This window comes from Gymnoscopelus microlampas (assembly GCF_963454915.1).
Source record: "Gymnoscopelus microlampas genome assembly, chromosome: 19".
Lineage (NCBI taxonomy): Eukaryota > Metazoa > Chordata > Actinopteri > Myctophiformes > Myctophidae > Gymnoscopelus > Gymnoscopelus microlampas.
Genome location: NC_139956.1, coordinates 40,662,103 through 40,690,062, shown reverse-complemented (window position 1 = coordinate 40,690,062; position 27,960 = coordinate 40,662,103). Strand labels below are relative to the sequence as shown.

General features: G+C 43.5%; 1 protein-coding gene across 1 annotated transcript in view; it reads right to left on the bottom strand.

The window, feature by feature from the left end:
- Positions 1-27,960, bottom strand: part of ablim2 (actin binding LIM protein family, member 2) — a 146,289-nt gene that overhangs the window by 59,622 nt on the left and 58,707 nt on the right. Inside the window, exons 3-6 of the mRNA XM_084043719.1 lie at positions 18,785-18,968; positions 14,265-14,377; positions 11,363-11,489; positions 9,473-9,566 (exon numbers count right to left, since the gene is read on the bottom strand). Coding sequence (XP_083899845.1) covers positions 9,473-9,566; positions 11,363-11,489; positions 14,265-14,377; positions 18,785-18,968 — 518 coding nt within the window. The remainder of the gene's footprint in view (positions 1-9,472; positions 9,567-11,362; positions 11,490-14,264; positions 14,378-18,784; positions 18,969-27,960) is intronic.

Here is a 27,960-nt window from a genome sequence, read left to right as displayed (position 1 = left end):
TTCACAGTTAAGTTCAGATGGTAATCGTCAATGGCTGTGTGCAAAATCAGAGCAATTGGTCAGCCACTGAGGAGAACCGGTAGCTTCACCTACTCACCTCACTCACCACTACAGACGGACAGAGGGTTACTAGAATTATAGTAGGATAATACTTTCATTGATTCAATATTTATAAAACCCACAGACAGGACTGAACCAGTTGTCCTTTCACACAACGTGTTGCGATGCGACGCGTTGTGAGCTTGTAGATCGGCTATTTTCAAATAGCCTATGTGTAAAATAGGGCTGAAGTGGTTAATGTATGTTTATAATGTAATCATTTGTATCTGCAAAGTAACTATCACTAAAGTTTTCAAATAGTTGTAGTGGAGTAAAAGTACAATATTTGCTTCCGAGATGTAGTGGAGTAGAAGTAAAAGTACTGACAATTGGAAATACTCCAGTAAAGTAAAGTACCTCAAAATAGTAATTAGGTACAGTACTTCAGTAAATGTACTTAGTTACTTTACACCACTGGGGCTATAAGGATGGAAAAAGACTAGGTGGACATAGCGGGAAGATAAAGAGATGGGAAGGAAGGAGAGAGAGAGAGAGGAAAGAGTGAGTGATAGCAAAGAGTGGATGGGGTCAGGGAGAGAGAGAAAGAGTGAAGAGAGAATGAGAGAGAGCAAGAGCAAAGAGAGAGAGAGAGAGAGAGAGAGAGAAGTTGACTTTGAAACATGGAGCCCTGGGCGATAAGAGGCTTTTAGTTGGACCAGAATTGAAAGTCACACACACACACACATGGAAAGTTTATGAGAGAGTCAGAGGGAAGCAGATAGCACACTGGTAGCGCTCATAGTCAGGAGCCTTAACGGAACTCTGTCCACAGTCCTGTGGAGACAGATACCGTAGCTCTCTGCTTTGAAGCTGAAAGATTAATGAGGCTTTTGCTGTGACTTTGGATAGGCTGTGTGCCACGGCTTGCCAGATCGGAGGTTTAACTTGAGGTTATTATTGGCCTGGGCAATACATCGATTATTATAACGGTATCGTGATATGAGACGGTATACTAAAAGCCTATGCCAATGGTTCTCAAACTTTTTCATGTCAAGGACCCCCAAAATGATATGTATTTGGCCGCGGACCCCCATCTAAAAATGTGTTGTTCCACCGACCCCCCAGAAGCAAAGATTTGAGTTACAAATGTTCGTTTTAAAAAATATATATTCAAAGATTTGCACACATTTTCAAGATTTTTCAAAAATACCAGATCTACAAGCTCGTAGCGCGGCACTCGGTGCCGCGCTACGAGCTTGTAGATCTGGTATTTTTGAATAGCCAAAGTATAAAAGGTCATAATTATTCTGATGCTATATTTACACATTTTGCTGGGTACCCCTGGACTGCGGACTATTTTGGGGCGATAAAGTATAGTTTTTGACCGCGACGGAGGCGCGCCGTCCCAGGCGAACTTGAGCCACGAGAGGCACCGCCGAGCGAGCTAAAGCGGGCGAGCTGCCGTGCCGAAAGTTGCAAAGAACTTGAAGTGACGCATTGTGAGCGTGGCTATTTTTTTTTTGCAATTTTTGTACATGGAAAAAAATCAAATCAAATCAAATAAATTACATTATCGCCACAATATCAATATTTTTAGTATTTGGTCATTATTTGGTCAAAAATACTGTGATATTTGATACAGTGGACATACTGTATCAAATATACAGTATATATTTGATACAGTATGTCTCAAGCTTCGGAAAGACGGTCCCAGAACTGTTCCTCAGAACCTGTACACCTCATGTCCTGACTCGCCGAACTATAGTTCGAGAAAACAGAGAAAATAGCAGATCTACAAGCTCACAATGCGTCGCGATGCGACGCATTGTGAGCTTGTAGATCGGCTATTTTCAAAACATTTCCATTTTAAACATTTGGAAATTTGTGAAATTGGACATTCTGCACAATGAGTATACTTTCTACTTTAGGTACTAGATTTTGATACCAATACTTTTGTACTTTTACTCAAATAAATGTTGAATTCCGGACTTTTTGCTTGTAACAGAGTGTTTCGACATTGCAGTATTGATACTTTTACTGAAGTAAAACATGTGAGTACTTTTACAGTGTCTATGCGGGGGGCGAGCTAGCTGGGTAGGAATGGCAACCAGATGCTAAAAGTGCTAAAGTGACTGGAGTGCAGGAGGAGGTTCAGTACTTACAGTACCTGCCTAGAGGGAGAAGAAGAACAGACTTGTTCTTTTTTGCTCACTTCCTTATTTATCTATTTATTATATAAAGGCCATCTGTTTCCTCCAACCATCCTCTTCTGGCATTCTCTATCTTTCTCCCTCCATCTCTGTCTCTCTCCGTGTGTGTTGTGTGTGTGTGTGTGTGTGTGTGTGTGTGTGTGTGTGTGTGTGTGCCTGTCCGTCTCTCCATCTCTGTCCCTACAGTATGTCTCTCTCCATCTCTCACGCTGCCTCTCTCTCTCTGTCCCTCCCTCTTTCTCCCTCCCTCCCCTCTCTCTCTCTCTCTCTCTCTCTCTCTCTCCTCCCACCTGTCTCCGTCTCCGTCTCCCTCTCTCTCTCTCTCTCTCTCTCTCTCTCTCTCTCTCTCTCTCTCTCTCTCTCTCTCTCTCTCTCTCTCTCTCTCTCTCTCTCTCTCTCTCTCTCTCTCTCTCTCTCTCTCTCCATCTCTCTCTCTCCCTCCGTGTTAAAGTTCTCTCTCTCCCCTCATCTCACAATTTCAGGAGCCAGCAGGCAAGGGAGGTGATCCATTTCTGAGATTAGAATAGATTTTGTGGAGTGAGGCAGAACGAGCATGCGCACACAACACACACGCACACACACACACGCACACACACACACACACACACACACACACACACACACACACACACACACACACACACACACACACACACACACACACACACACACACACACACACACACACACACACACACACACACACACACACACACACACACACATAAAGAGTGCTTATTCAGTGGTTTTGATATATGCATATTACTGTAGGTCACTGACCCCCATTGCATGCAAGTTGTTAACTCTGTGACCCCAATTTACACTGTAAAACCCTCTGTGTTATTTAACTCTGAACATTTTAACCAAATGGATGGTCTGTTTGGTTCCGTTTGGTTCCGTTTGTTCCAGGTTCTCAAATTCTGCCCTAACCCGACCATACCCGACCCGACCCAACGTTTTCCGGGCCCAACATCTATGCTAATTAGTCGGGCAGAGCCTCGAGTTCCATGAAGAAGAAAAGAAAAAAAAGGGGGAGGTAAATCTGTATTACCCCCAAAAAATACATTTCAACTGTCGGTGAGGCCGACGGAAATGGAAGTGGATGTGTTGGATGTGTTGAACTTTACACAGGTATTTCTGGTCGTCATTTTAGATTTTTAGCTATAACAATTATTTTATACTTTGGGCTATTCAAAAATAGCAGACATACAAGCTGGTAGTGTGTTGTTTTTGACAACACACTACGAGGGATTCTGACTTAGTCGATTTGGGAAACACTGCTTTAAGCATTTAGCAGATGCTCTCAACCACGTATAAACTCTAGAAAACTGCAGCGTTGCGATGCGTTGTGAGCTTGTAGCTATTTTCTGTGAAGTTATTTAATGTAGAGCACAAACAGAAAATACACTAGCATAGAGCCCTGAGGGACTCCGGTCAACCAACTTTGGGGTTTAAGTGGTTAACCAGAGTGACTTACAAAGTGCAAGATCAGAGCGAATGACATGAAACCTAGTCAACAAAACGACAGGGTCAAAGGTCAAGTCAGTAGAGCGCAAAGAGAACAGCCTGCTTCAAAGTAACTACAGTAGGACACCAGATAAACATCAAACGTAGTATCTATAACGTCCAATCTGTGGGCTGGGACCCACTGGTGGGCCGTCAGGACACTGGAAGTGGGCCCCCAGGTCGTTGGCCAAAAAAATAAGATTGTATTAACAATTAATGTAAAAAAATATCATGGTATTTTTTCTTTAAAACCTTGAAATATTAGTTTTCTTTGCGATACCGTCAAATTTTTTACCCCTTTTTCTCCACAATTTCGTCGTTATGCCAATGAAATGAATGAATGCCCCCACCGGGAGGGGATAAATTGAATCTTGACCATCAGGTAAAAAATCATACCACCCCAATACAACCACCCCAATTGTATAAGTTACATTGTATACTCTACCATACAGATTGGACAAAATGACATTGTATTCATTAAAAAAAGTTATGTTAGTGAGGCTTTAAATAGGAATAATAAATAGGAACTTAAAGCATAGAGCACCAAAGTCTGACATAATGTACGCGTCCTATCTGGGCCGCGTTTGTTTCCCCCCATTCTGAATTCCTGCATCAAATATCGCGTCAAATAAGAACTGTGTTCCATACAGATTGGACAAAATGACATTGTATTCATTAAAAAAGTTATGTTAGTGAGGCTTTAAATAGGAATAATAAATAGGAACTTAATGCATAGAGCACCAAAGTCTGACATAATGTACGCATCCTATCTGGGCCGCGTTTGTTTCCCCCCATTCTGAATTCCTGCATCAAATATCGCGTCAAATAAGAACTGTGTTCCAAAAATAAACGAATGATCCCGGCAGTTTGACTCTTATGGATATGAAGCATCGACTGACGGTGAGAAAACTCAGTTACATTTTCGCCAAAAACAAACTGTATCAAATATGAGTGACTGACAATCATAAACGATACAGAACCTCCTCCCTGACAATATCGGAGAGACGGTTTGTTTATTTTTGGACCACAATTCTTATATGAGACGATTCTATGATGACCCAATGTTATTCTCCATAGAGAAACCCAGGGGATGAACGAGTGACGTCAGGACTTATGTACTCTATACTATGTTAGTTCCTTTGATCCAAGCCGGAACAATCAAATGATTGATCATTCAAATAAACATGCTCTGAAAATGCAACGCTTTTGAGATTTTGAAGTGGGCCCTGATCCACAACAAAAGCCGGGTACCACCGATTTCCATTCTTCAAAGTAACTAGGATACCGGATAAACATCAAACCAAGCATCCATGACACATAGGCCAATTGACTGCTGGCCTGTCCCCTTGCAAACAGCCTTTGATCCCGACCAAATGCCGTGACATTTAAAAAGGGGGGGCTACCTTCCTTCAGCCGGCATTTCAGAAGGCCATCCCTGTGCACACGCCTCCACATGGGAATGGAATGCTTTGCCCACGTGGTGCTGTCATTTGATCTGAGGTGTAGTAAAGACCTCCAAAGGGCAGCATGTATGCATGTATGTACACATGGTGACTGTGACAGGAGCCTGTGGTAGTTTATTGATAGGAGAACAATGGTTGTGTGGTGTTTGCTTGGAGCCAAAGACCGCAATGACCCCTCCACTCCCTATGCTGCAAGGATGCATCGCTGCACTGTTTGCATGCACGCGCATACGAGCACATACACACACATAAACACTTCGGATCAAAAGACTGTACTCCCTACTCTGCAATGATGCATCCCTATATACACACACACGCACAGAAACACACACACAAACACATACTCACTCACTCACTCTCACACACACACACACACACACACACACACACACACACACACACACACACACACACACACAATAAGAAATAACATCTGATATGCCAACACAATGAGAGAGGAATGTATGTTATCTATTTGGTGATGTCATTCAAAGCATCCTGCACACAAAAACACACGCGCACGCAAGCGCGCACAAACCGACAAACACGCACGTTCATTCCATTTCTTATGTTTTCGACGCTTTCTCTGAGAGCTTCGGAACCGGATACATGTTTATGAAAGGAGAGAGAGAGAGAGAGAGAGAGAGAGAGAGAGAGAGAGAGAGAGAGAGAGAGAGAGAGAGAGAGAGAGAGGGAGTGATGAATTTAGAGGAGAGAGGGAGTGATGTGAGGATTGCTTTGTTGCATCTTCCATAACCCTGTTGTGTTGCAGGGTTATCCCCCCCACCCTTTACCAACAGCTTTCTTCCTCTCCTCTGCCCCCCCCCCCCTCTCTCTCTCTCTCTGCCTCTCTCTCTGACTCCCTCTCCCCTTCTCTCTCTCCACCCTGAGAGAGTATCTCATGTCGCATGGCAGGAGAACAAGGGGCCTGTTCACCCAAATCACATCTCTACCTGACCCCCCCCCCCCCTCTCTCTCTCTTTCTTTCTTTCTCTCTCTCCCTCTCTCATTATCTCGCTCTTGCTCTAATGAACTGTTGTTCCCCTCCAATCCTGTCGCCCTTTCCCTTGTGTCGTTCCACACTTGTCCTGTCTCGCTCTCTCTCTCTCTCTCTCTCTCTCTCTCTCTCTCTCTCTCTCTCTCTCTCTCTCTCTCTCTCTCTCTCTCTCTCTCTCTCTCTCTCTCTCTCTCTCTCTCTCTCACACACACACACACACACACAGTGTGAGGTCATTCAGGTCTAGACAGTAAGCCTGTGTTACACAATTATCTCACAAATACTTGTGATAAAGCAGTGTTTTCATCTTAGGGGGTGTAAGCGATATGTTTTTGTTAAGAAGAAGACATTTTCTTCTGTGCTATATTCTGATAGTAATCATTGGTAGAGTGTTTGTTCTCTCCAGCTCGTTAGAAAACACAAATGTGTCTAAACAGGAGAGGGAAACACACACAGATAGCTGATCAATTTCAATGTCAACATGTGTTGACATTGTGTTCCAGTTCTGCATTTTGCCTGCTCATGTATTTGTTTCATCAAATGATACGTAGCCTGCGAGGTTAGTTCAGGCAGTATACACTCGAGAGGTTACATGCATGCTCATTACTGCTGTATGTGGCTGTGTACAGCGTCATGCAACACCCATACGTCATACACTGACGTGGCAATCAGCTGAAGAAGTGGGCGGGTTATTCAAGCTCACCTAAATCTGCGTTCCTTTCGCTTTGTGTGTTCTAGTTTGTTGTCATGCTGCGTTTGCTTCCGCCACCACCCCAGCACCACCAGTGGGCCCTGCCATTGGTTCTGTTCCCCATGGGGGGGTCGTTATTGTATTGTATTGTGTTCAATCTATTCGTGAGTTATCTGACTGAATTCCAATTAAAGTTGTTTATCCTGTGACGGCCCTATGGCCTATGTCAGGGTTTGTTTGTGTGCCTTGGTAATCTTGTCTTTCAGTGTGCTGGGACCTGGTTGGAGAGTGGTGGCAATCAAGGATTGGAGGCAGCTGGCCAGGGCCTCCAATCACTATGAAATAGACACTTTTCCCATTTTTTTCCCTCTTCCACCTGGGCCACAACGAGCATGACCACACAGAGCATATTGTTTGTTTGATTCAGTAATTGCTGAGTTCGTTCGGCAGCTTAGTTTCCCTGCCAGGTTTTGTTGGAGACATCTGCTTTATCTACTTAAATTGTGACTTATTCTATTTAATAAAATGATACATTACATACATATTTTGGATTTATCCGTGGCCTGTATCCCTTTTTTGTTGCGGTCTCGGACTGGGACCATAACAATCCCGTATGAGCTTGTACATCGGCTATTTTCAGCCTTAGGGAAGGGTTGAAAACGAGAAAAAGAAGGAAAGTGATATTCATGAAATCGCCACCCTACAATGCTGATGTACGCACAAATAATGCAAGCGTGCGTGCGTGCAATGTTATGCTATGTTGGAGCTAATGAAACACGGGTCAATCATCTGTGTAATGCATACAGGCTGGTGCAGCTTCACCACTCACTGTTGTGTCTGCCTCTGAGTGCCTGTGTATTCAAGCATTTGTGGGTTATTGTGCATTTTACAGTACATACGTGTGTGTGTGCGTGCGTGCGTGCGTGCGTGCGTGCGTGCGTGCGCGCGTGTCCTTCAAACAGAGAGTGGGGTCAAAGCTATTAGCCCAGAGTAGAGCGAGCACGATGTTGGAGTCAGGAGACAGTCATTAGAGAGAGAGAGAGAGAGAGAGAGAGAGAGAGAGAGAGAGAGAGAGAGAGAGAGAGAGAGAGAGAGAGAGAGATTGTGCACACATTGTGTGTGCCTCTACAAGTCCCTGCATCAAACAGGCAGCGCTACATCCAGCCTCATGCATAATGCGTGGCTGTCTGATTTCAGCCCATTAGTCCCTCCAACCTCCCTCCTCACTGCATTACACTGCGTTGCACATTCACTAAATGTACAGCGGGGCGCCATGGTATCCAGAAAGCAGACAGAGAATGTACCACACAGATGCACTGGGTTGGGTATTCCTCTGCATAGTAGAGTACCGGAGTCCTGACGGCACTCGCCGGAATGGTTTGTTTATTTCTGGAACACAGTTCTTATACGTATGATGCAATCTTAGGAATTCCATTGCATTCACTTCTCCAGTATGTGATATGTGGCCACAGCAGTGGCGCCGGCGCCTGTTTATTAATTAAAGGACACTGTGTCCCCCCACTATTCAGTACAGCCAAAAAAAAAGTGGGACTCAGTCCAGTCCCCCGCACCTCGCGACCACCCCGAGGGCGAGGCGAACCGAATTAACCAAAATAACCAAATTATCCCCCCCAAAAATCAACAAACCCACCCGAAATAACCCCACGTGCACGCACGCTTCGCGAGCGTGCATGTGTCCCTGATGTGTCCCCCCACGTCATATTTCATTCCGGCGCCGCCACTGTGAGGCAGAAAAGAGTAATGCCCTGTTTTATCTAGATCTAACCTGCATGCAAGCTTGTAGATCTGATATTTTCACTATTTTTTTAATTTCTTTGAAAGTGGTTACGTTCAGTCTGTGGGTTTTATAAATATTGAACCAATGAACAGTATCAACAACAGTAAAATAATAACTACATTTGGATGAATTGGAACACATGGTTCTTTCCTGAACGTCCTTTTAAAATTTTAGTAGTCTTTTTGGTGACACCTCTGGCTGTCTGGAATTCAGTTTGAAACAAACGCGAGGGCATACCGGCTGCAAAACAAATACTGAAGGTTTGCCGAGGTTACTTTAGAACATACACGGGAAACTGGCGGCCCGGGGGCCACATGCGCCCCCCGCCTCCACTTAATGCGGATCATTGATTTCAGCTGTTAAAATTGCATACATAACCGGCTTTAATTACTTCAGTCTATACTAGGAGCTTACTGACTAATATTACAATTCTATTGTATTTTTTATGTCCAATGTATTTGTATTTAAGTTCATAAAGTTAACATAAGTATAACTAAATGCATTTGAAATTAAATACAAATGTTACTTTTCAGGATTCCAATTAAAAAAATTGCAAAAAAAATAATCTGGATTCCAATTCAAAAATAGCAAAAAATAGCCGATCTACAAGCTTCTAACGTGCCGCGCTGCGGCGCGTTTTGAGCTTGTAGATCTTGCTACTTTTGTGTGACATAGAATGGCCCGACAGTATAAATGTGGTACTCTGGAGTGAGTGTGGAAATATAGTGGCCCTCTCCATCATCAAAGTTGCATTGGGTGCTCTCTCACCTCCAGGACTTTCCCCGTGATGTACTTCTTGCAGCTTTCACACTGGATGCCGTACATGGCGTGGTAGTCGATCTCACAGTAGGGGATCCCATCCCTGCAAGGACACGTGCACGCACACGCACACGCACACACACACACACACACACACACACACACACACACACACACACACACAGTAGGTCAGCGTTTCTCAATCTTTTTTAATTTGAACGACATTTGAATAAATGTACCCACAATATGGATGACAGGGTTGATGTGGTTAAAATATATCTCTGCTGTCCTGCAGAAACCATGCTAACTCCAAAATGTTCATCTTTCAGGAAATGACACAAACAAAAAGTGGAGTCAGGAGGTTTTGTTCATCATTGATAAGAACAGCTGAATGGACCTCCAAGCTCACCATGAGGTTGGAGGTCAAAAGGGGGTGGAGCCTGGAGTCAGCAGAACCAGCTAACTCCACCCCCCTTTGGTGGAGTTATAGCTGGTTTAGCAGAAAGTTTGAGGATCCAATGGAGTTAGCTGCTTTTGTCAGAAGCACTTTTCAATACTTTTCATTGGTTCAATATTTTTTTATCAACACACAAACGTAAAGGGTGTTCAATAGCACTGATATATGGGGGAAAAAATGCAAAAGAGGAAAAATGGAGTTAGCTGGTTTCTGCCTGACAGCAACGATATATATATATTTTAATTAAATTGTAACATTTTTATATCATCAAACATGAATATCAATCATATCAGACGGGTCTACATTTCCCCAAAATAAAATGCATGCATTTCATTCAGTCCTGGCAGAAGCAGGGATAAAACAACCTATCCCCACCGTAAATATTCTATAATCTATAATTTAATAATCTCTTCCACCATTAGTGCTGAGTCAGCCAGTGTAAGCTGTTCCTTCTCAGATGTTCTCAAATTAGACCTGAATGTGGAGCACACTGGTTATGTTGGAGTTCTCTCAGCAAAAAAGGCTGCAGGAATCTTCATTTATTTTCCTCTCTACGAGGGCCCATAGCAGGCTGATGTTGACTTTTATGGTGTGGCTCTGTGAGAAGCGGGGGTCTACAAATGGGGCTAGTCTCCAAAAAACATTGGATCGGTCAGCGCCAAATCTGTTGTTCACGCAAGGAAGTACCTCAATGTGTGGGTGTTTTTATCAGGGGTCTTCAACGTTTTTCAGGCCAAGGACCCCTTAGCTGAGAGAGAGAGATGAAGCGTGGCGACCCCCGCTGCATATTGGATTCATTCATTGGATTGGATTCATTCATCCAATATGAATTGGATTCATATTAGATACACTGTTTGTTTTCAGACATTTAACCACTTAAATCCTCAAAACTTTGTAAACTTGACCTTTGGCTTGGTAATTGGTCCGCTCTTTTTTTCCCTCTACACCAAACCTCTTGTGTGCAAATCTTTGAATATATATATTTTTAAAGCGAACATTTGTAACTCAAATATTTGCTTCTGGGGGGGTCCCTGGAACAAAAAAATTTGAGATAGGGGTCTGCGGCCAAATACATATACATTTTGGGGTCCTTGACATGAAAAAGTTTGAGAACCACTGACATAGCAACATAAGTTTTTTTTTTTTAAACTGTTTTTAGAAGACATTTTGTAGAAAGACCTGGAACGCATCTGTGTCACTTTAGATTTATTTGGCTATTCAAAAATAGCAGATATACAAGCTCATAGCGCGGCACCGAGTGCCGCGCTATGAGCTTGTAGATCTGCTATTTTTGAAAAATCATGAACATTTTTTTTTCAAAAAATTGTTAGGATTTAGAAAACATTTTAAGAATCGGACTCAGGCCTTAACGGGTTAATGGGTTAAGTACTTGGCTACTTCCCATCACTGGCTAATGGGACTGGGAGTATAATGTAACTTACTTGCTGATGTACTCGGCGTTGAGCACCTTGTTGCACACCTTACACTTAAAACAGCCCAGGTGCCAGTGTTTCTCCAGAGCCACCAGAGACTGCTCATTCTTAAACTCCTTACCACACCCACAACAGTCTGAGAGAGAGAGAGAGAGAGAGAGAGAGAGAGAGAGAGAGAGAGAGAGAGAGAGAGAGAGAGAGAGAGAGAGAGAGAGAGAGAGAGAGAGAGAGAGAGAGAGAGAGAGAGAGAGAGAGGGAGAGAGAGAGAGAGAGAGAAAGAAGGACAACATAGGAATGGAACAGATCAAAAGATAAACATCACACGCAGGCATAGAATAGAAGGACAGTGGTGGAAAAAAGTACTTCAACATGTTTTACTTAAGTAAAAGTATCAATACTGCAATGTAGAAATACTATGTTACAAGTAAATGTCTGAAATTCAAAATGTACTTGAGTAAAAGTAAAAAAAAGTATTGGCATCAAAATGTACTTAAAGTACCAAAAGTAGAAGCACTCATTAGGCAGAATGTCCTATTTCACATACAAATCTTTTGAAAATAGCTGATGTAGATGTAGTGGACTAGAAGTAAAAGTATTGGACATTGGACATACTCAAGTAAAGTAAAATTACCTAATAACAATTGTATTTGAGTACAGTACTTGAGTAAATGAACTTAGTTACTTTCCACCACTGGAATAGAAGAAGGTACACTATACACATGAGGTTAGGGCATGAGGTGCAAAAAAAAAAAAAAGCGCATCAGTAGGTCCACATAGCGGCAGGTATATGTACATATGTACATGCTAGAGCAGGGGTCTTCAACGTTTTCAGCCCAAGGACCCCCTAGCTGAGAGAGAGAGATGAAGCAGGGACCCCCTCTAGATTTAGATTTTTTTTAAATATATATATTTTCCCTCTACACCTATACCTCTTTGCCAAAAATAGCCGATCTACAAGCTCACAACGCCTCGCAGCGCGAGGCGTTGTGAGCTTGTAGATCTGCTATTTTTGGCTAAAGTTCTCCTCAGAAAAGGGATGCTAGGGTTCAAGTGGTTAAGGTAAAAAAGAAAATGTCACACACAGATTTGGCGGACCCCCTGTAGTAACTCTGAGGGACCCCCTGTTGAAGACCCCTGTGCTAGAGAGAGGGTGAGAGGGCGTGGGGAGAGAGGAGACAGCGGAAGGGAGAGGCACAGAGAGGTTTGGGGGGAATGGAAGGAGGGATCGTGTGGAAGAATTAAGGGTGGGACAGACAGGAATAGAGAGGGATGGAGAGACAGACAGACAGACAGACAGACAGACAGACAGATAGGGAGACAGGGATGTAGAGCAGCGGTAGTCAACTTTGATGATGGAGAGGGCCACTATATTTCCACACTCACTCCAGAGGGATACATCGCATATTCTGTCTGTATTTTAACTTTTTTTCTGCATTCTATGTCACACAAAAGTAGCAAAAATAGTCGATCTACAAGCTCAAAACGCGACGCAGTGCGACGCGTTTTGAGTTTGTAGATCTGCTATTTTTGCAGACTTTTTTTTTGCTATTTTTTTATTGGAATCCTGAAAAGTAATTTTTTATTTAATTTCAAATGCATTTAGTTATACTTCCAGTATGTTAACTTTACAAATACATTGGACATAAAAAAGACAATAGAATTGTAATATTAGTCATTAAGCAACTAATATAGACTGAAGTAATTAAATCGGGTCTTGTTTGCATGTTTGGAATTGTAACAGCTGAAATCAATAATATATCAGTAATCCGATATCAACCTGCGGGCCGCATTAAGTGAAGGTGGGGGCCGCATGGGGCCCCCGGGCCACCAGTTGCCCATGTATGATGTACAGAGACAGAGGGAGGGACAGAGAAACTGGACCAGGACGGTGACATGACGGGGAAGTCGAGAGACGCGGCGAGGAATTGGAAAGAACAGCGGAGAGATAGAGGGTGAAGGAGGGATGGGGAGAGAGAGAGAGAGATGGAGGGAAAGAGAGGCCAGCGGTGAGTCCCACATGAGGTCAGGATGAGGGGATGACAACAAAGTGACAAAGTGAAAAGGATGGACTGGAACTGATGAGCAAATGGAAGACTCTACAAAAAGGCAAAACGACTGAATAGGAAATGAATGAATAGGAGACAGAAAAAGAGATATACTGTGTGTGTGTGTGTGCGTGTGCGTGTGCGTGTGCGTGTGGGTGTGTGTGTGTGTGTGTGTGTGTGTGTGTGTGTGTGTGTGTGTGTGCGTGTGTGGTGGAAAAAGTACTCCATTTTTTTACTTAAGTTACAAGTAAAAGTCCAGAATTCAAAATGTACTCGACTAAAAGTACAAAAGTATTGGTATCAAAATGTACTTGCAGAATGTCCCATTTCACAAGTTCAAAATGTTTAATTTTATTTTTTTGAAAATAGCAGATCTACAAGCTCACAATGTGTCGCATCGCGGCGCATTGTGAGCTTGTAGATGGGCTATTTTCAAATGGCCGAAAGATATATAGGGCTGAAGTGGTTAATGTATGTTTTGTAATAAAAATAATAATCAAAATCTACAAAGTAACTAGTAACGAAAGTTTTCAAATAATTGTAGTGGAGTAAAAGTAAAAATATTTTCCTCTGAGATGTAGTGGAGTAGAAGTAAAAGTATTGGACAAATTGGAAATACTCCAGTAAAGTAAAAGTTCCTCAAAATAGTACTTAAGCACAGCACTTGAGTAAATGTAATTAGTTACTTAACACCACTGGTGTGTGTGTGTGTGTGTGTGTGTGTGTGTGTGTGTGTGTGTGTGTGTGTGTGTGTGTGTGTGTGTGTGTGTGTGTGTGTGTGTGTGTGTGTGTGCGTGTGCGTGTGTGTGCGTGTGTGTGCGCGAGTGTGTGCGTGCGTGCGTGCGTGTGTGTGCGTGTGTACTGACTGTGGACAGCCTGTATGGGGGCGGGGCTGTTGTCGGGCAGGGGTTCGGTGCACTTTTGGCAGATGCACTCCTTGCCGTTGAAAGTCACTCTGTCACCGGCCGGGAACGGCTGTCTGCAAAGAGAGACGCAGAGAGAAGGAGACGACACACATCAATAAATAAAGCAGCATCAAAAGGCATAGACAGAGTCAGGACCCCCCCCCCCCCAGAGGTCCTTGAGGAGTGTGTTTGTATCAGTACGAATGTTTTTTTTTTTCTTCACCAAATGCGAGCTGAATCAGTCAGATGCCACTGAAATACATTTGCCAGAAAAAACACAGCTTTGGTCACAAACTCGTCTGTTTCTAGGTTGGATTAAGTTGTACATAACACGTTTTTATTTTCATACTTGGTCCCCTCTTTTTCTTCTCTCTAAACTAAATCCCTTTTGCCGAAAATAGCCGATCTACAAGCTCACAAGCTGATCTGCAAACTGAGCTTGTAGAGGGAGTTATCCTGTCTGAATAGGTCAAGCGGAGCTTGTAGATCTGCCTTTTTTTTTTAGGGGGCACGGTGGCGCAGTCGGTAGCGGTGGCGCCTCACAGCTAGAAGGTCCTGGGTTCGATCGGGCTCCCTAGGCTGGCAGGGGGAGTGTAGCACACAGGATCACTTAAAGGACGACTTCACCACTTTTCAACATATCTTCATATAATAGGTCCTCACTAATGCTCATGATAAAATGGTACCATTTTTTTCTAATCAGTCTGTGTCTCAGAGGAGGGCTGTAGACAGTTCAGAAACCCGTCTACCAGTGACATCATCGATGGGGAATCCAAGCTAATAGAAACTGCAGGCTTTGTATTCCTGGAAAGTTGCAATGCAATAATAGATCCCATTGTTCTCGCCTTAATACAAATATGAATAAAAAAACGTAATCTTTTTAGAAAAAAAAAATCCTGCCTAACGATGATGTCACTGGTAGGCGGGTTTCTGGACTGTCCACAGCCCTCCTATGAGACAGAGACCAAGTAGAAAAAAATTGTATCATTTTATCATGAGCATTAGTGAGGACCTATTATATGAAGATAGGTTGAAAAGTGGTGAAGTCGTCCTTTAAGACAATTGGCACTGGGTGAAAAAGGGCTGCAAAATTGTGGGATAAAAAAATGTCATCAAATGTTTTCCTATTATAATGGCATGCCTAGAATAGGGAAGCTGCAGGGTTCATGATAGCGCAATCAAAATCGGCTTTGTGTCTCGGCAATAAAAACTAATATCACAGTTCAGGGTAATGTCGATGCGTGTTGACTCTTGGCTGTGGTGGGAGCGCTGACTGTCGGGGGGGGGGGTTAAGTATTAAGTATGATGGGACGACTGATTCACTGCCATGTGTACAACCTCCAGCCAGCTGCCCACCGCTCTGATGTATTACACTTTTTATTAAGAGACGCTGTCACTGTCACAGCCAAGAGGAAGACGCTGTCAATGCCACTGCAACTGAACCCAATATAATGACACATACACATAGAGGCACAGAGAGACAGGCAGGTAGGCAGGCAGGCAGGCAGGCAGACAGACAGACAGACAGACAGACAGACAGACAGACAGACAGACAGACAGACAGACAGACAGACAGACCGTCACAGCCAAGAAGAAGACACTGTCAGTGACCCAAAAACATGACACATACAGTACATGGAGACACAGACAGACAGACACATCAATACGGTAGATAGATAGACAGACAGACAGACAGACAGACAGACAGACACAGACGAATGAGAAATAACTAATTTTCAAGCGAAAAACACAATGAATGCATCATGTTTGTGCAGAAAGTTATCGGAAAAACTCTTTCGTAAATCCCCTGTGAGGGATTTCAGGAAATCTGAAAATGGTTGAAAAGATTTTTGCCTAAAAAGGCATGCCTATAACAATTGAGGTTGAACGCGGTTAACAGACTGCTAGAAATAGTTTGTGTAAAAGACATTCTCATTCTCTCTGTCGTTCTGTGAACCGCTGACCAGTGTATGCCAGATTTTGCGAGAGAAATAAGCAACCAGGTCTAGGGAAAACAAGCCCACAAGAAGCAATATATATTTAGGCGACACGGGCACTTTAAACCTATGCTGTACATCGGCTATTTAGCCGATCTACAAGCTCAAAATGCTTCGCGATGCGACGCATTTTGAGCTGCTATTTTCTGCTATTTTCTAAAAGATCTTGAAAAGAAAAAGTGAAGCATTTTAACAACCAAAAACTGGTGCGTGGCTCCCTGGCGCAAAATATGTTCTGATGGGGGTCTGCGGAGAAATACATTAATTTGGGTGTCCTTGACACGAAAATGTTTGAGAACTGGTTTAAACAATAATTACAAAAATTGGCAAATAACCACCTAGACTTTAGAAACAAAGCCCAACAAACCGAATCCCACAACTACCAATATTTACAAGCGGCCTTTACAGAGAAACAAGCCCAAAGTCGCTTATAATAAGCAGACATGGCAACGCCGCCGCTGACTGTTTCCTTGCGGCAGTAAAAGTCTATATTTGTGTTGCACAATGACCTCTGTGTCCGCTGGACGCCACAAAAACACACATTTGTTATGGGAGGGCACAGGGATGGGAGATCATATTACCAACCTCACATATTACAACACAACACTCACTGCAGCAGCATGGACGGAGCACGCACACACACTCACACACACACACACACACACACAAACTAAAGGCCGCAATGGATGCGTGGGCATGCGTGCCACATGAGGGGGTGGGGGGGGTGGGGGGGGTGGGGGTGGGGGGGGGGGGGGGGGGGGGTTGCAGAGGGAGCTAATGCAACAGAATAAATACATGAAATACAATCAAATACATTTATCCCATTCAATCCGGGAACGCATCTGTCATTTTAAGATGTCTTTGGCTATTCAAAAATAGCAGATCTACAAGCTCACAGCGTGGCTATGAGCTTGTAGATCTGCAATTTGTTTCGAAACATCGCAAACAATTTGCACGCATTTTCACGATTTTTCAAATCGCAGATCTACAAGATCATGGGCGCCGCCAACTCGGCGTACACAGGTAGTATAGCGCATACATTGTAGATCTGCTATTTTTTTTTTAATCTTGAAGATTCGTGCAAATCTTTGAATATATTTATTTTAAAGCGAACATTTCAACACACATCTTCGCTTCTGGGGGTCCCTGGCACAAGATGTTTTCAGATGGGGGTCCGCGGCCACATATATATCAATTTGGACATGAATCCCTGGCATGAAAAAGTTTGAGAAGCACTGGTCTAGCTCACAGTGAGTGTTGTGTAATATGTGAGGTTGGTAATAATGGTTTCCCGTCCCCGTGCCCTCGCATTAAAAAAATGTGTTTTTGTGAATGCTTTGAAGATTGTCAAGTTAGGCCCTGATCCAGAAGAGATCGGGAATCACTGATATACAGTAAATACGTTTGACTTGACAGACACACACATATAGTGTAGTAAGCCTTAAACTATATGTGTGTGTGTGTGTGTGTGTGTGTGTGTGTGTGTGTGTGTGTGTGTGTGTGTGTGTGTGTGTGTGTGTGTGTGTGTGTACTGTACCTTACAGATACCCACACGCAGCACACATAGCCATTCTCACAGAGTGGAGGGGACATTCTACACCGCTCTAGAAATAGGCTAAGTGGCCCGAATGACTGACCACACACTTATCATTCCTGACACACACACACACACACACACACACACACACACACAAATGAGAGCACACATCCTCGCGTAGTCAGCGGGCACGTGGCCGCCAACAGACAGCTGTAGACGGGGGGAGACGCGTAGCGTGCGGTGAAAGGTGTGTGCGCACGTGTGCCCCCCCCCTGCGTCAACGCACACGTGCAGCGTCCATCTGAAACGGCAGTGTGAACAGTATGTGCTTCTATGTGTCCCTCATACCGACAGATATATGAATACCATAGGGAGGGAGAGAGAGAGAGAGAGAGAGAGAGAGAGGACATTCTGTCATGTCACAGAAAAGCCATGCATAGGCATACGGTGCATGACACTGACGCATGGCTGCTGCCCCCCCCCCCCCCCCCCTACTCAGCTCTATTCACAGGCCATCGGGGACGTCAGCGACAGGACGTCTTTTGTCTCGCTCAAGGACGTTTCCGACGGGGCACGTCGGGTGTTAAACCTGTGGCCCTTTTGCCCCATGTTATGGTCTTAGAAAACGCTTTGACCCATTAACCCATTCCATCCGGGAACGTATCTGTGTAATTTTAAGTTTATAAAATTATACTTCTGCACTCATTTTCGGTTTCGGAGAAGAATTTTCCTTTTGGTCCTAAAAACGGCGCCTATCAATTCATTAATCGATCGATAAGGTTATCTTATCAACTATGAATAAAATAATTTATCGATAATTTGCATCCCTAGACCCAACTACAACATCAACAACAGGTGTAAATCACAAATAGATCCGTGTATATGAGCCGATCTGGGGACCAGAGCTCTCAGGGTGTGTGTCGGTCAGGTGCGTTGCGGTTGCTTACTTGCAGGCGGCGCAGACGAAGCAGCGTGGATGGTAGGTCTTGCCCAGAGCGGACACCACCTCCCCCTCGATGAACTCCTGGCAGCTGAAGCAGCGCGTGCCGTACAGGCGCTGGTAGTCCTGAGTGCAGATGTACTCGCCCTGGCGCACGAAGAACCCACCCTGGGCCAGGTCACTGCCACACACTGGAGAGAGAGAGAGAGACTTTTTTTTTTACTTTTACAAAAACCTTTATTCAACAACCATATAAATAAAACAAACCACAAACCAAGTCAATACATTACATCAGGGGTCTTCAACTTTTTCAGGCCAAGGACCCCCTAGCTGAGAGAGAGATGAAGCAGGAACCCCCTCTATGTTGTGTAAAATTGTGTTTCAGATAAACCTTTGCTGCTCTTTTTTCCCTCTACACCTATAACGCTTTGCCAAAAATAGCAGATCTACAAGCTCACAACGCCTCTGAAGTTCTCCTCAGAAAAGGGATGCTAGGGTTCAAGTGGTTAATGTAAAAAAAATAAAAATCATATCACACAAAGATTTGGGGAACCCCCTGTAGTAACTCTGAGGACCCCCTGGGGGTCCCGGACCCCCTGTTGAAGATCCCTGCATTACATGTTATACAATTAACTTCAACCCTTACCCAAAAAAAAGAACATTAAATATTAATTATTCATCTACCACAGAACAAAATGCATCATTCTAACACCATATTCTCATGAACTCACTAACATTGCTCATCTCTTTACAACATCTATAATCCACCCATACTCTGGCTTTTATAAGTGGAAAGAAAACAAGAATGGCATCCTGTCCTGAACTGTCCTCCACTTTATTCTTTCTACTACAGTAGATTGACATTTTGGCTTCTGCTACTATCAAAATTAAATAATTGCCATTTGACACAGTCAGCTTTTCTGTAACCTGCTCCCAAAATAAATGCAGTTCATGACCGTAATATTTCAATGTTTTGCATTCCTCTCTCTCTCTCTCTCTCTCTCTCTCTCTCTCTCTGAGAAAGAAATGTTTCCCTAAAAATATATATATATATATCCCTTTTTTTACCGAATGGGTTCCCATGCAGATTGACCCCAAGTTAACCTTTCCTACATGTACGTATAACTGAACAAACGCTGGTTTTCCTTTAAGTTGCATTGTAACACAGTTATGTTTACGTACTCCTTTATTCCCTTTTAATTGTACAAACTTTTTTTTTTAAATTGTATGAGAGACAGAGAGAGAGACAGAGTGTGGCAGTTCACCCTGCCACTGACACCACATCATAACAGGGGCGTAGCCACGGGTGGGCATAGGTGGGCCTGGGCCCACCCACCTGGCTGTTGTGCCCACCCACCCAAAAAAAAAGAAGATTTTTTTTTTTTTTTTTGCGTCTCCGTGTGTACAACCAAATACGCATCTTTCCTGAACCGATGACACTATAGCGCTGCTCCTACACTACCCCCGTCAGCAACAAGCGGACATGGAGTAAATGTACTTAGTTACTTTCCGCTTAGTTACTTTCACGTGCATATAAATGAGCCATGCGGTCTTATAAGAATGAAAACAAACGCCTCGCTGTTAGCCATGGATCAAATGACGGTCGTCTGTTACGATGGTCATGGATGAACTTCAGCCTGGTGTTGTAGGCCTACATCTACATAAACGTTAATATTTCTAATATAAAGTGCTGACCCAATGGCCACAATTATGTATGGGCCCGCATAACTACACCTATCTTCTTCCTATTGTTCAATAAAAATCATTTTCATCGGATTGGTGGCTATTGTCTTCGAATTGTCTCCATTGGCTTTCAATTACGCGACCCTATCGGTTGGGAGGAGTATTGCACTCTGATACATTATAACTCTATGAGAAAATGGCCGCCGATCGGATTAAAATGCTTTTTATTGAACAATACGGAAGATACATGTACTTATACCCACTCGAAGTGAATTGTAACATCCATGGCCATGAGTTAAGCACTTTATATTTGAAATCTGAACGTTTATGTAGATGTACGGGTTGTAAATAGAGAAAGTACAAACACCCGGTTGAATTCAGCCAGGACGGTAGTGACGACGCTCGCTACTACTCTGTGAGTGGAGGCGGACTGCGGACGCGCGGAGGACGGAGGCGGACAACGGGGCATTATTTGCGACCTGTCAATATTTTCATGAAAATGAAGGCAAAAATAAGAATTAAATAACATAATAAACCCGCAAAAGACCCGCAAATTGCGCAAAAAAGTAAGATTTTAACCGATAACCGAAAAAAATCGCGCGCGCGCGCTTCGCGCGCGCGTGCACATGGCACTCATGCACGCACGCTTCGCGCGCGCGCGCACATGGCACTCATGCAGAGTGCCCACCCACAAATCCCCATGCCCACCTACTGCCAGCTTTCTGGCTACGCCACTGCATCATAACCACATCAACACTACACACTACACCATACACACAATAGCCAGGTAGCATGCTAGGATAGTTTGGCGGGTGCACAAACTAAACTCCATTTAACAGCTTTTAGTATGTTTCCTGTATTATTGTTCTTTTCTCATATGACGTAAATGATTTCACACAACACAGAGTTAAAGGGTAAACTTGTTCTTTATTAAGTTGCAGGGAATGTTCTTTTGGCAAATGTTTAACTGTTGTTTTCTTTCTCTTTCCTCTCCACAGTGCTTCCTGGTTCTGGGCAGTGACGAAGGACCCGAGTGTAGCTGCAGAAAGCCTTTTATAGTGCCTGTCTGTTTGTAGTGAGCATGCTCAGTCCATACCTGCTGCACCATACCAACTGTGGGTTTGAGTAAAATGGGGTATTCTAATTGTTATTATGGATTAGTATTATTGTGGGAAATGTGAGGACACTTTAAATGTGTTCATTGTGAAGTATAATGTCTTTGGACATAGATGAAATAACTGGTTTTGTGTAAATTGATTTAGTCAATTAAGATTGGTATGGTCCAGTGGGAGGGGCTTAGCCTTTAAAAGAAGGGTGCCTACCAGTCAGTGAGGGGCTGCAGTAGGGAGCAGACCTAGAGCCAATCAGGCCAGTATTGTATTTTTTTGTAATGTATTTGTTTTCCCTGGGACTTTCTAAAAAGGGCAAATAAAACACTTGTTTTGCACCTACGGACTGTGTTCGATTCCAGTAAATGTGCCATATCCTACCCACACTAGGACAAAGTGTGACACAGAGACAGACAGAGAGAGACAGAGACAGACAGACAGACAGAGAGAGACAGACTGATGTGTTGTTAGTCTCGCATAGCCAGACGAGAACATCATCTAAATTCAATGAATTGGCTAAAACTGGGGGGAGAAAATTCAGCTCATAAAAATACAAAATAAAAACATCTTCACAGAAGCAAAAGACTTCAGGGGAGTTCCCCCAGAGCGTCGCCGTCGGATGGAGACCTCGTATGTCCCAAAACCGTTACTTTTTTATCATTATTTTAAAAAACAAGCTGTGACCTTGTAAACAGACCTGCTATTTTTCACTACATTTGCGCAACACACTTGGATGGTGAAGTAGGTGCATTAATTTACAAAAGAAACATACAAAAGTTGAAATATGGAGATACAAGGTTTCGATGTGGGAGGGCTATCAGGATCGGGCGTAGGCAGTGGTGGAAGAAAGTACTCAGATATTTGACTTAAGCAAAAGTATCAATACTGCAATTTAGAAATACTCTGTTACAAGTAAAAGTCCGCTCACAGCGCGTTGTGAGCTTGTAATTCGGCAATTTTCAAATGGCCTAGGTATAAAATAGGGCTAAAGTGGTTAATGTATGTTTTATGATATAATAATTGATAATTGCAAAGTAGCTAGTAACTAAAGTTTTCAAATACTTCTAGAGGAGTAAAAGTACAATATTTGCCGGTGAGATGTAGTGGAGTAGAAGTAAAAGTACTGACAATTGGAAATACTCCAGTAAAGTAAAAAAATACCTCATAATAGTACAGTACTTAAGTACATGTAGTTACTTTACACCGCTGGGCGTAGGTTGATCGCTGCTTTTTTTCTGTGGCGTTCCAAGCCCACTCAATGAATTCAGATTTCCCCAGACGTGATAATATCACTAGGCGGAGATCTCTGATCGTCTGTCTAAATGCGAGACTAATGTGCTGTCGTCACGGTAACGCGGTAACGCGTCGGTGTTGATACTGACCGCATGTTTGAGGTCGTCATGGTAACATGGGAACGTGTGTCGATGCAGCAGACGTATTGAGGTTGTCGTGGTAACATTGTTGTTGATGTTGTCGGTGCCGTCGAATGAGAGGGTTAGGACACATGGTTCATGGATCAGGGTTGCCAGGTCTGCTTATTATAATTTCCGCGCAAAAATGTATTTGAAAATAGCTTGTAGATCTGCTATTTTCAAATGGCTGATGTATATGTTAACCCATTAAGACCTGAGGCCGATTCTACATGTCTCCTAAATCTCAACAGTTTTCTGAAAAACGCATGTTTCTATATCAGTGGTGCTCAAACTTTTTCATGTCAAGGACCCCCAAAATGATCTGTATTTGGCGGCGGTCCCCCATCAAAATATTTGGTCCAGGGACCCCCCAGAAACAAAGATTTGAGTTAAAAATGTTCGCTTTAAAAATATATATATTTCAAAGATTTGCACACATTTTCACGATTTTTCAAAAATAGCAGATCTACAAGCTCATAGCGCGGCACTCGGTGCCGCGCTATGAGCTTGTAGATCTGCTATTTTTGAATAGCCCAAAGTGTAAAATAAAGCTTTTTAGCTCAAATCTAAAAATGACACAGTTCCAGGTCTTTATGGGTTAAAGTGCTCATGTGGCCCATAGTTGCTTCTTCTGGGCTGGTTTTCCTAGACCTGGTTGCTTGTTTCTCTCGCAGAATCTGGCAACACTGTCCATGTATCACACATGCTGCTTCATCAGTACCCACTATCAGTGTTTGGCAGGAATGTCAAGTAACTAAGTACATTCACTCAAGTACTGTCCTTAAGTACAAGCACAATTTCAGGTATCTTTTCTTTACTCTAGTATTTCCAATTTTCAGTACTTTTACGCACATATTGTACTTTTACTCCACTACAATTATTTGAAAACTTTAGTTACTAGTTACTTTGTAGATTTTGATTATTATTACAAGCACATACATTCCTCACAGTGCATTGCTCACAACGCGTCGCGATGCGACACATCAAACACTCAAACTACTTCATGTCAGGACCCCCAAATTAATATGTATTTGGCCACGGACCCCATAAAACATTGGTTCTCAAAGTGGGGTCCGGGGACCCCCAGGGGTCCTTGAGGGAGTTCCAAGGGGTCCCCAGCTAAATGATGGATAGTTAGGAACCAAATGGACCCTTGTGGGTCTGTAACTCTGAGAGTGTACAAATGGAACCAAATGGACCCTAACGGGTCCATTTGGTTCCATTTGTACACTCTCAGAGTTAAATTAACAATATTTACTAAATGAATTGGGGTCCCAGAGATAGAAATGCCATTAAATGGGGGTCCGTAGCCTAATGCATGTCAAACTGGGGGTCCTTGAAATTAAAATGGTTGAGAATCACTGCTAGAGCCGTAATAAAAATCTTCTCTTATGGGGGTCCCTGGCATATCTTTTGAAATGGGGGTCCGCGGGCTAATAAGTGTCAATTTGGGGGTCCTTGACATGAAAACGTTTGAGAACCACTGCCATACATAGCAAAGATGTGCATTTTTAAGATGATGCAACATTATGATGCGACGCGTTGTGACCTTGTAGATCCACTTTTTTTCAAATAGCCAGTCATAGGTTCAAGCGGTTCAACTGAATTTGATGCTATATCATCACATTTTCAGGCACACACCCCCCTCAATGATCCCTAGGGGCCCTGCCTGGACCCAACTTTTAGAAACCACTGGTTTATGGAAGTGTTGTCTGTCTCTCTCTATAGCTCTCTGGATGCTGCAGACATAACGTTGAGGTTGTCAGTCTGTACAGTTTGTCAGTCAAACCCAACACACACACACATACACACGCACGCACGCACGCACATGCACACGCGCACACACACACAACAAAGAGAAGGCCGGGTGTATTGTGGTTAGCAGAGCCTGTTTTACACGTCTGGCTGTTTTTTGTTCAACCCACTTTGGCTGCCAACACTGACATACTGTGTGTGTGTGTGTGTGTGTGTGTGTCTGCCGTGCACAGTGCATCGGAGCACCTGTGTCACGGTCAATCAATGTGATTCTTTTCATTGAGCTTTGTTGCCACGAGAACTGTGAACTGTGATGCACACAGACAAAAGCCTTCGCACTGTGTGTGTGTGTGTGTGTGTGTGTGTGTGTGTGTGTGTGTGTGTGTGTGTGTGTGTGTGTGTGTGTGTGTGTGTGTGTGTGTGTGTGTGTGTGTGTGTGTGAGATCAGAATTAGGCACATAAAACGTATAGGGGTAGGAGTTATGTCTGGTTTACACTTAGTTGCACAACAGTGTTATATGCACCGAAGATAGCTGATCTACAAGTCCACGACGCCTCGCAGCAGAGTCCTGCACGGGTCCAATTTTGAGAACCCGCGCCCGCCCCGCCCGTCAATACTCAGATCCGTAGACCAACCCGTCACCCGTGATTATTTCAAAATACGAACCAGACCCGCCCCGCCCGTCAAATAAACGACCCGTTGTCCGCCCGTTTACCCGTGATTACATGCAGAGTAAAATGTAAATCCTATTGAATAGTGGGTTGAAAAAGAGAGCAGCCTTCAACAACAGCGCTACATTCAGTGGTCAGGTTCGTACAGAAATCAAGTGAAGACGGAGGAGCGAGCTTAACCCATTGAGACCTGAAGCCGATTCTACATGTCTCCTAAATCTCAACAGTATTCTGAAAAACGTAGAAAAAATAGAAAAACGTACGTTTCTATCAGTGGTGCTCAATCTTTTTCATGTCAAGGACCCCCAAAATTATATGTATTTGGCCGCGGACCCCCATCAAAATGTTGTTCCAGGGACCCCCATGAAACAAAGATTTGAGTTAAAAATGTTCGCTTTAAAAATATATATATTTCAAAGATTTGCACACATTTTCACGATTTTTCAAAAATAGCAGATCTACAAGCTCATAGCGCGGCACTCGGTGCCGCGCTATGAGCTTGTAGATCTGCTATTTTTGAATAGCCTAAAGTGTAAAATAATGCTTTTTAGCTCAAATCTAAAAATGACACAGTTCCAGGTCACGCGCGCGAACGCGCATCTACGCAGCACACATGTGGTGTCGTTGTTTACGTCGTCAGATGGTTTTAATCTGAAGGTTTAACGGGATGTTCAATGTGTTTTTGTGAGTTAAGATAACTGACCAGCGTGCTCCATGCCGTTGTGCTGTGTTAAGTTACACAAGTGACGTCGTTTGGGCGGAAACAGTGCTCTCTGATTTTCACAATAAAACGATACCCGCCCGCGATTAGTTAGTGTGTGTGTGTGTGTGTGTTGTACCTGCCTTCTCTCTCTCCCCCTCCCCTATTTTCCACACTGGCTATTAGTACGAGCCAGATAGACCGTGGGGAGCACATAACACAAACACACACACACACACACACACACACACACGCACACACACACACGCACACACACACACGCGCACACACACACACACACACACACACACACACACACACACACACACACACAGAGAGAGAGAGAGAGAGAGAGAGTGGGCCATGACATCATAGTGCTGACACGCCCTGGGGGAACCATCGGCTAATTTTTCCACCCGTCTAATAAAAACAAATTCCCTCCTTTCTGTTCTTTTCTCTTGTGTTGTGTTGTGTTGTGTTTTTTTTCCCAGGCAGCAGCTGATTGGGGGTTTCCCCTCCTCTATCAAACCCTCCTTTTCTTTTCTTTTCTGTCTTTCTTTTTTTTTTGTTGTTTTTTTTTTGTTATGGGTTTGAGAAAAAAGAAAAAAAACAAGACAGGTCAGGAAGAAAAGAAAGACAGAGTGTGTTGACGCTGCTCCGCTGTGGCGCCCTGGTACCATTACGTGAACTTTTGACACCCTGCAGTGCACACACACACACACACACACACACACACACACACACACACGCACGCGTGCGCACACGTGCGCGCGCACACACACACACACACACACACACACACACACACACACACACACACACACACACACACACACACACACATACACACACACACACACACACCCACACACACAGTGGCAGAGATGTGTGAAAATATGAGGTAACACATATACACATATGTAAAATGTAGGTGAGATGTCACACACACATGCGCATACACTCTCACACACACACACACACACACACACACACACACACACACACACACACACACACACACACACACACACACACACACACACACACACACACACACACACACACACACACACACACAAGCGCGCACACACACACACGCCTGCATATTGGTCAAGCAGGTTTCCCAGTTCTTCATTCATTATAGTGTCTGTGTAAACTGGACTCACAGCGCTGCCGTCACACATGCAAATAAAACACTCATATGACATGTCCCCACACGTCACACGCGCACACACACACACACATGCGCACGTGCACACGCACACACAGTTTTACCCTAATACTACTTTAAGCCAAATATACAGTATATACGTTTTACAGGAAAATGTTTGAGAACTACTAGTTTATTACAGTTCATGACCAGATCATGACTTATTTATTGCGTCCACAGTCATCCACTCTTTATAAAGTGCTCTCTCTCTCTCTCTCTCTCTCTCTCTCTCTCTCTCTCTCTCTCTCTCTCTCTCTCTCTCTCTCTCTCTCTCTCTCTCTCTCTCTCTCTCTCTCTCTCTCTCTCTCTCTCTCTATCTTTCCCTCCCTCTCTCTCTCTACTGTAATGAACTGTAAATCAAGCAGGAATGTCTTAAATCAGAGGTTATTACACAGAGAGGTTATGATTAGTGTTCACTCCCACCAGGTAGTTAAGTTGCACTACCCAGGTGTCTAAGGTCTCATTTAGGCCCTGATTAGACGGCTTGAATGAAAACTGTGCTTTTCTGGGAAGTAAATAAACATAAGAAAAAGTATTAGTTCAGAACTTTGTTGATGGCACTTTGGAGGAATGACTTATCATTCATCCTCGACAGTAGTTGCTGCTTTCAATGCTGTGGTTAAGAATGAATATGGTAGCTGT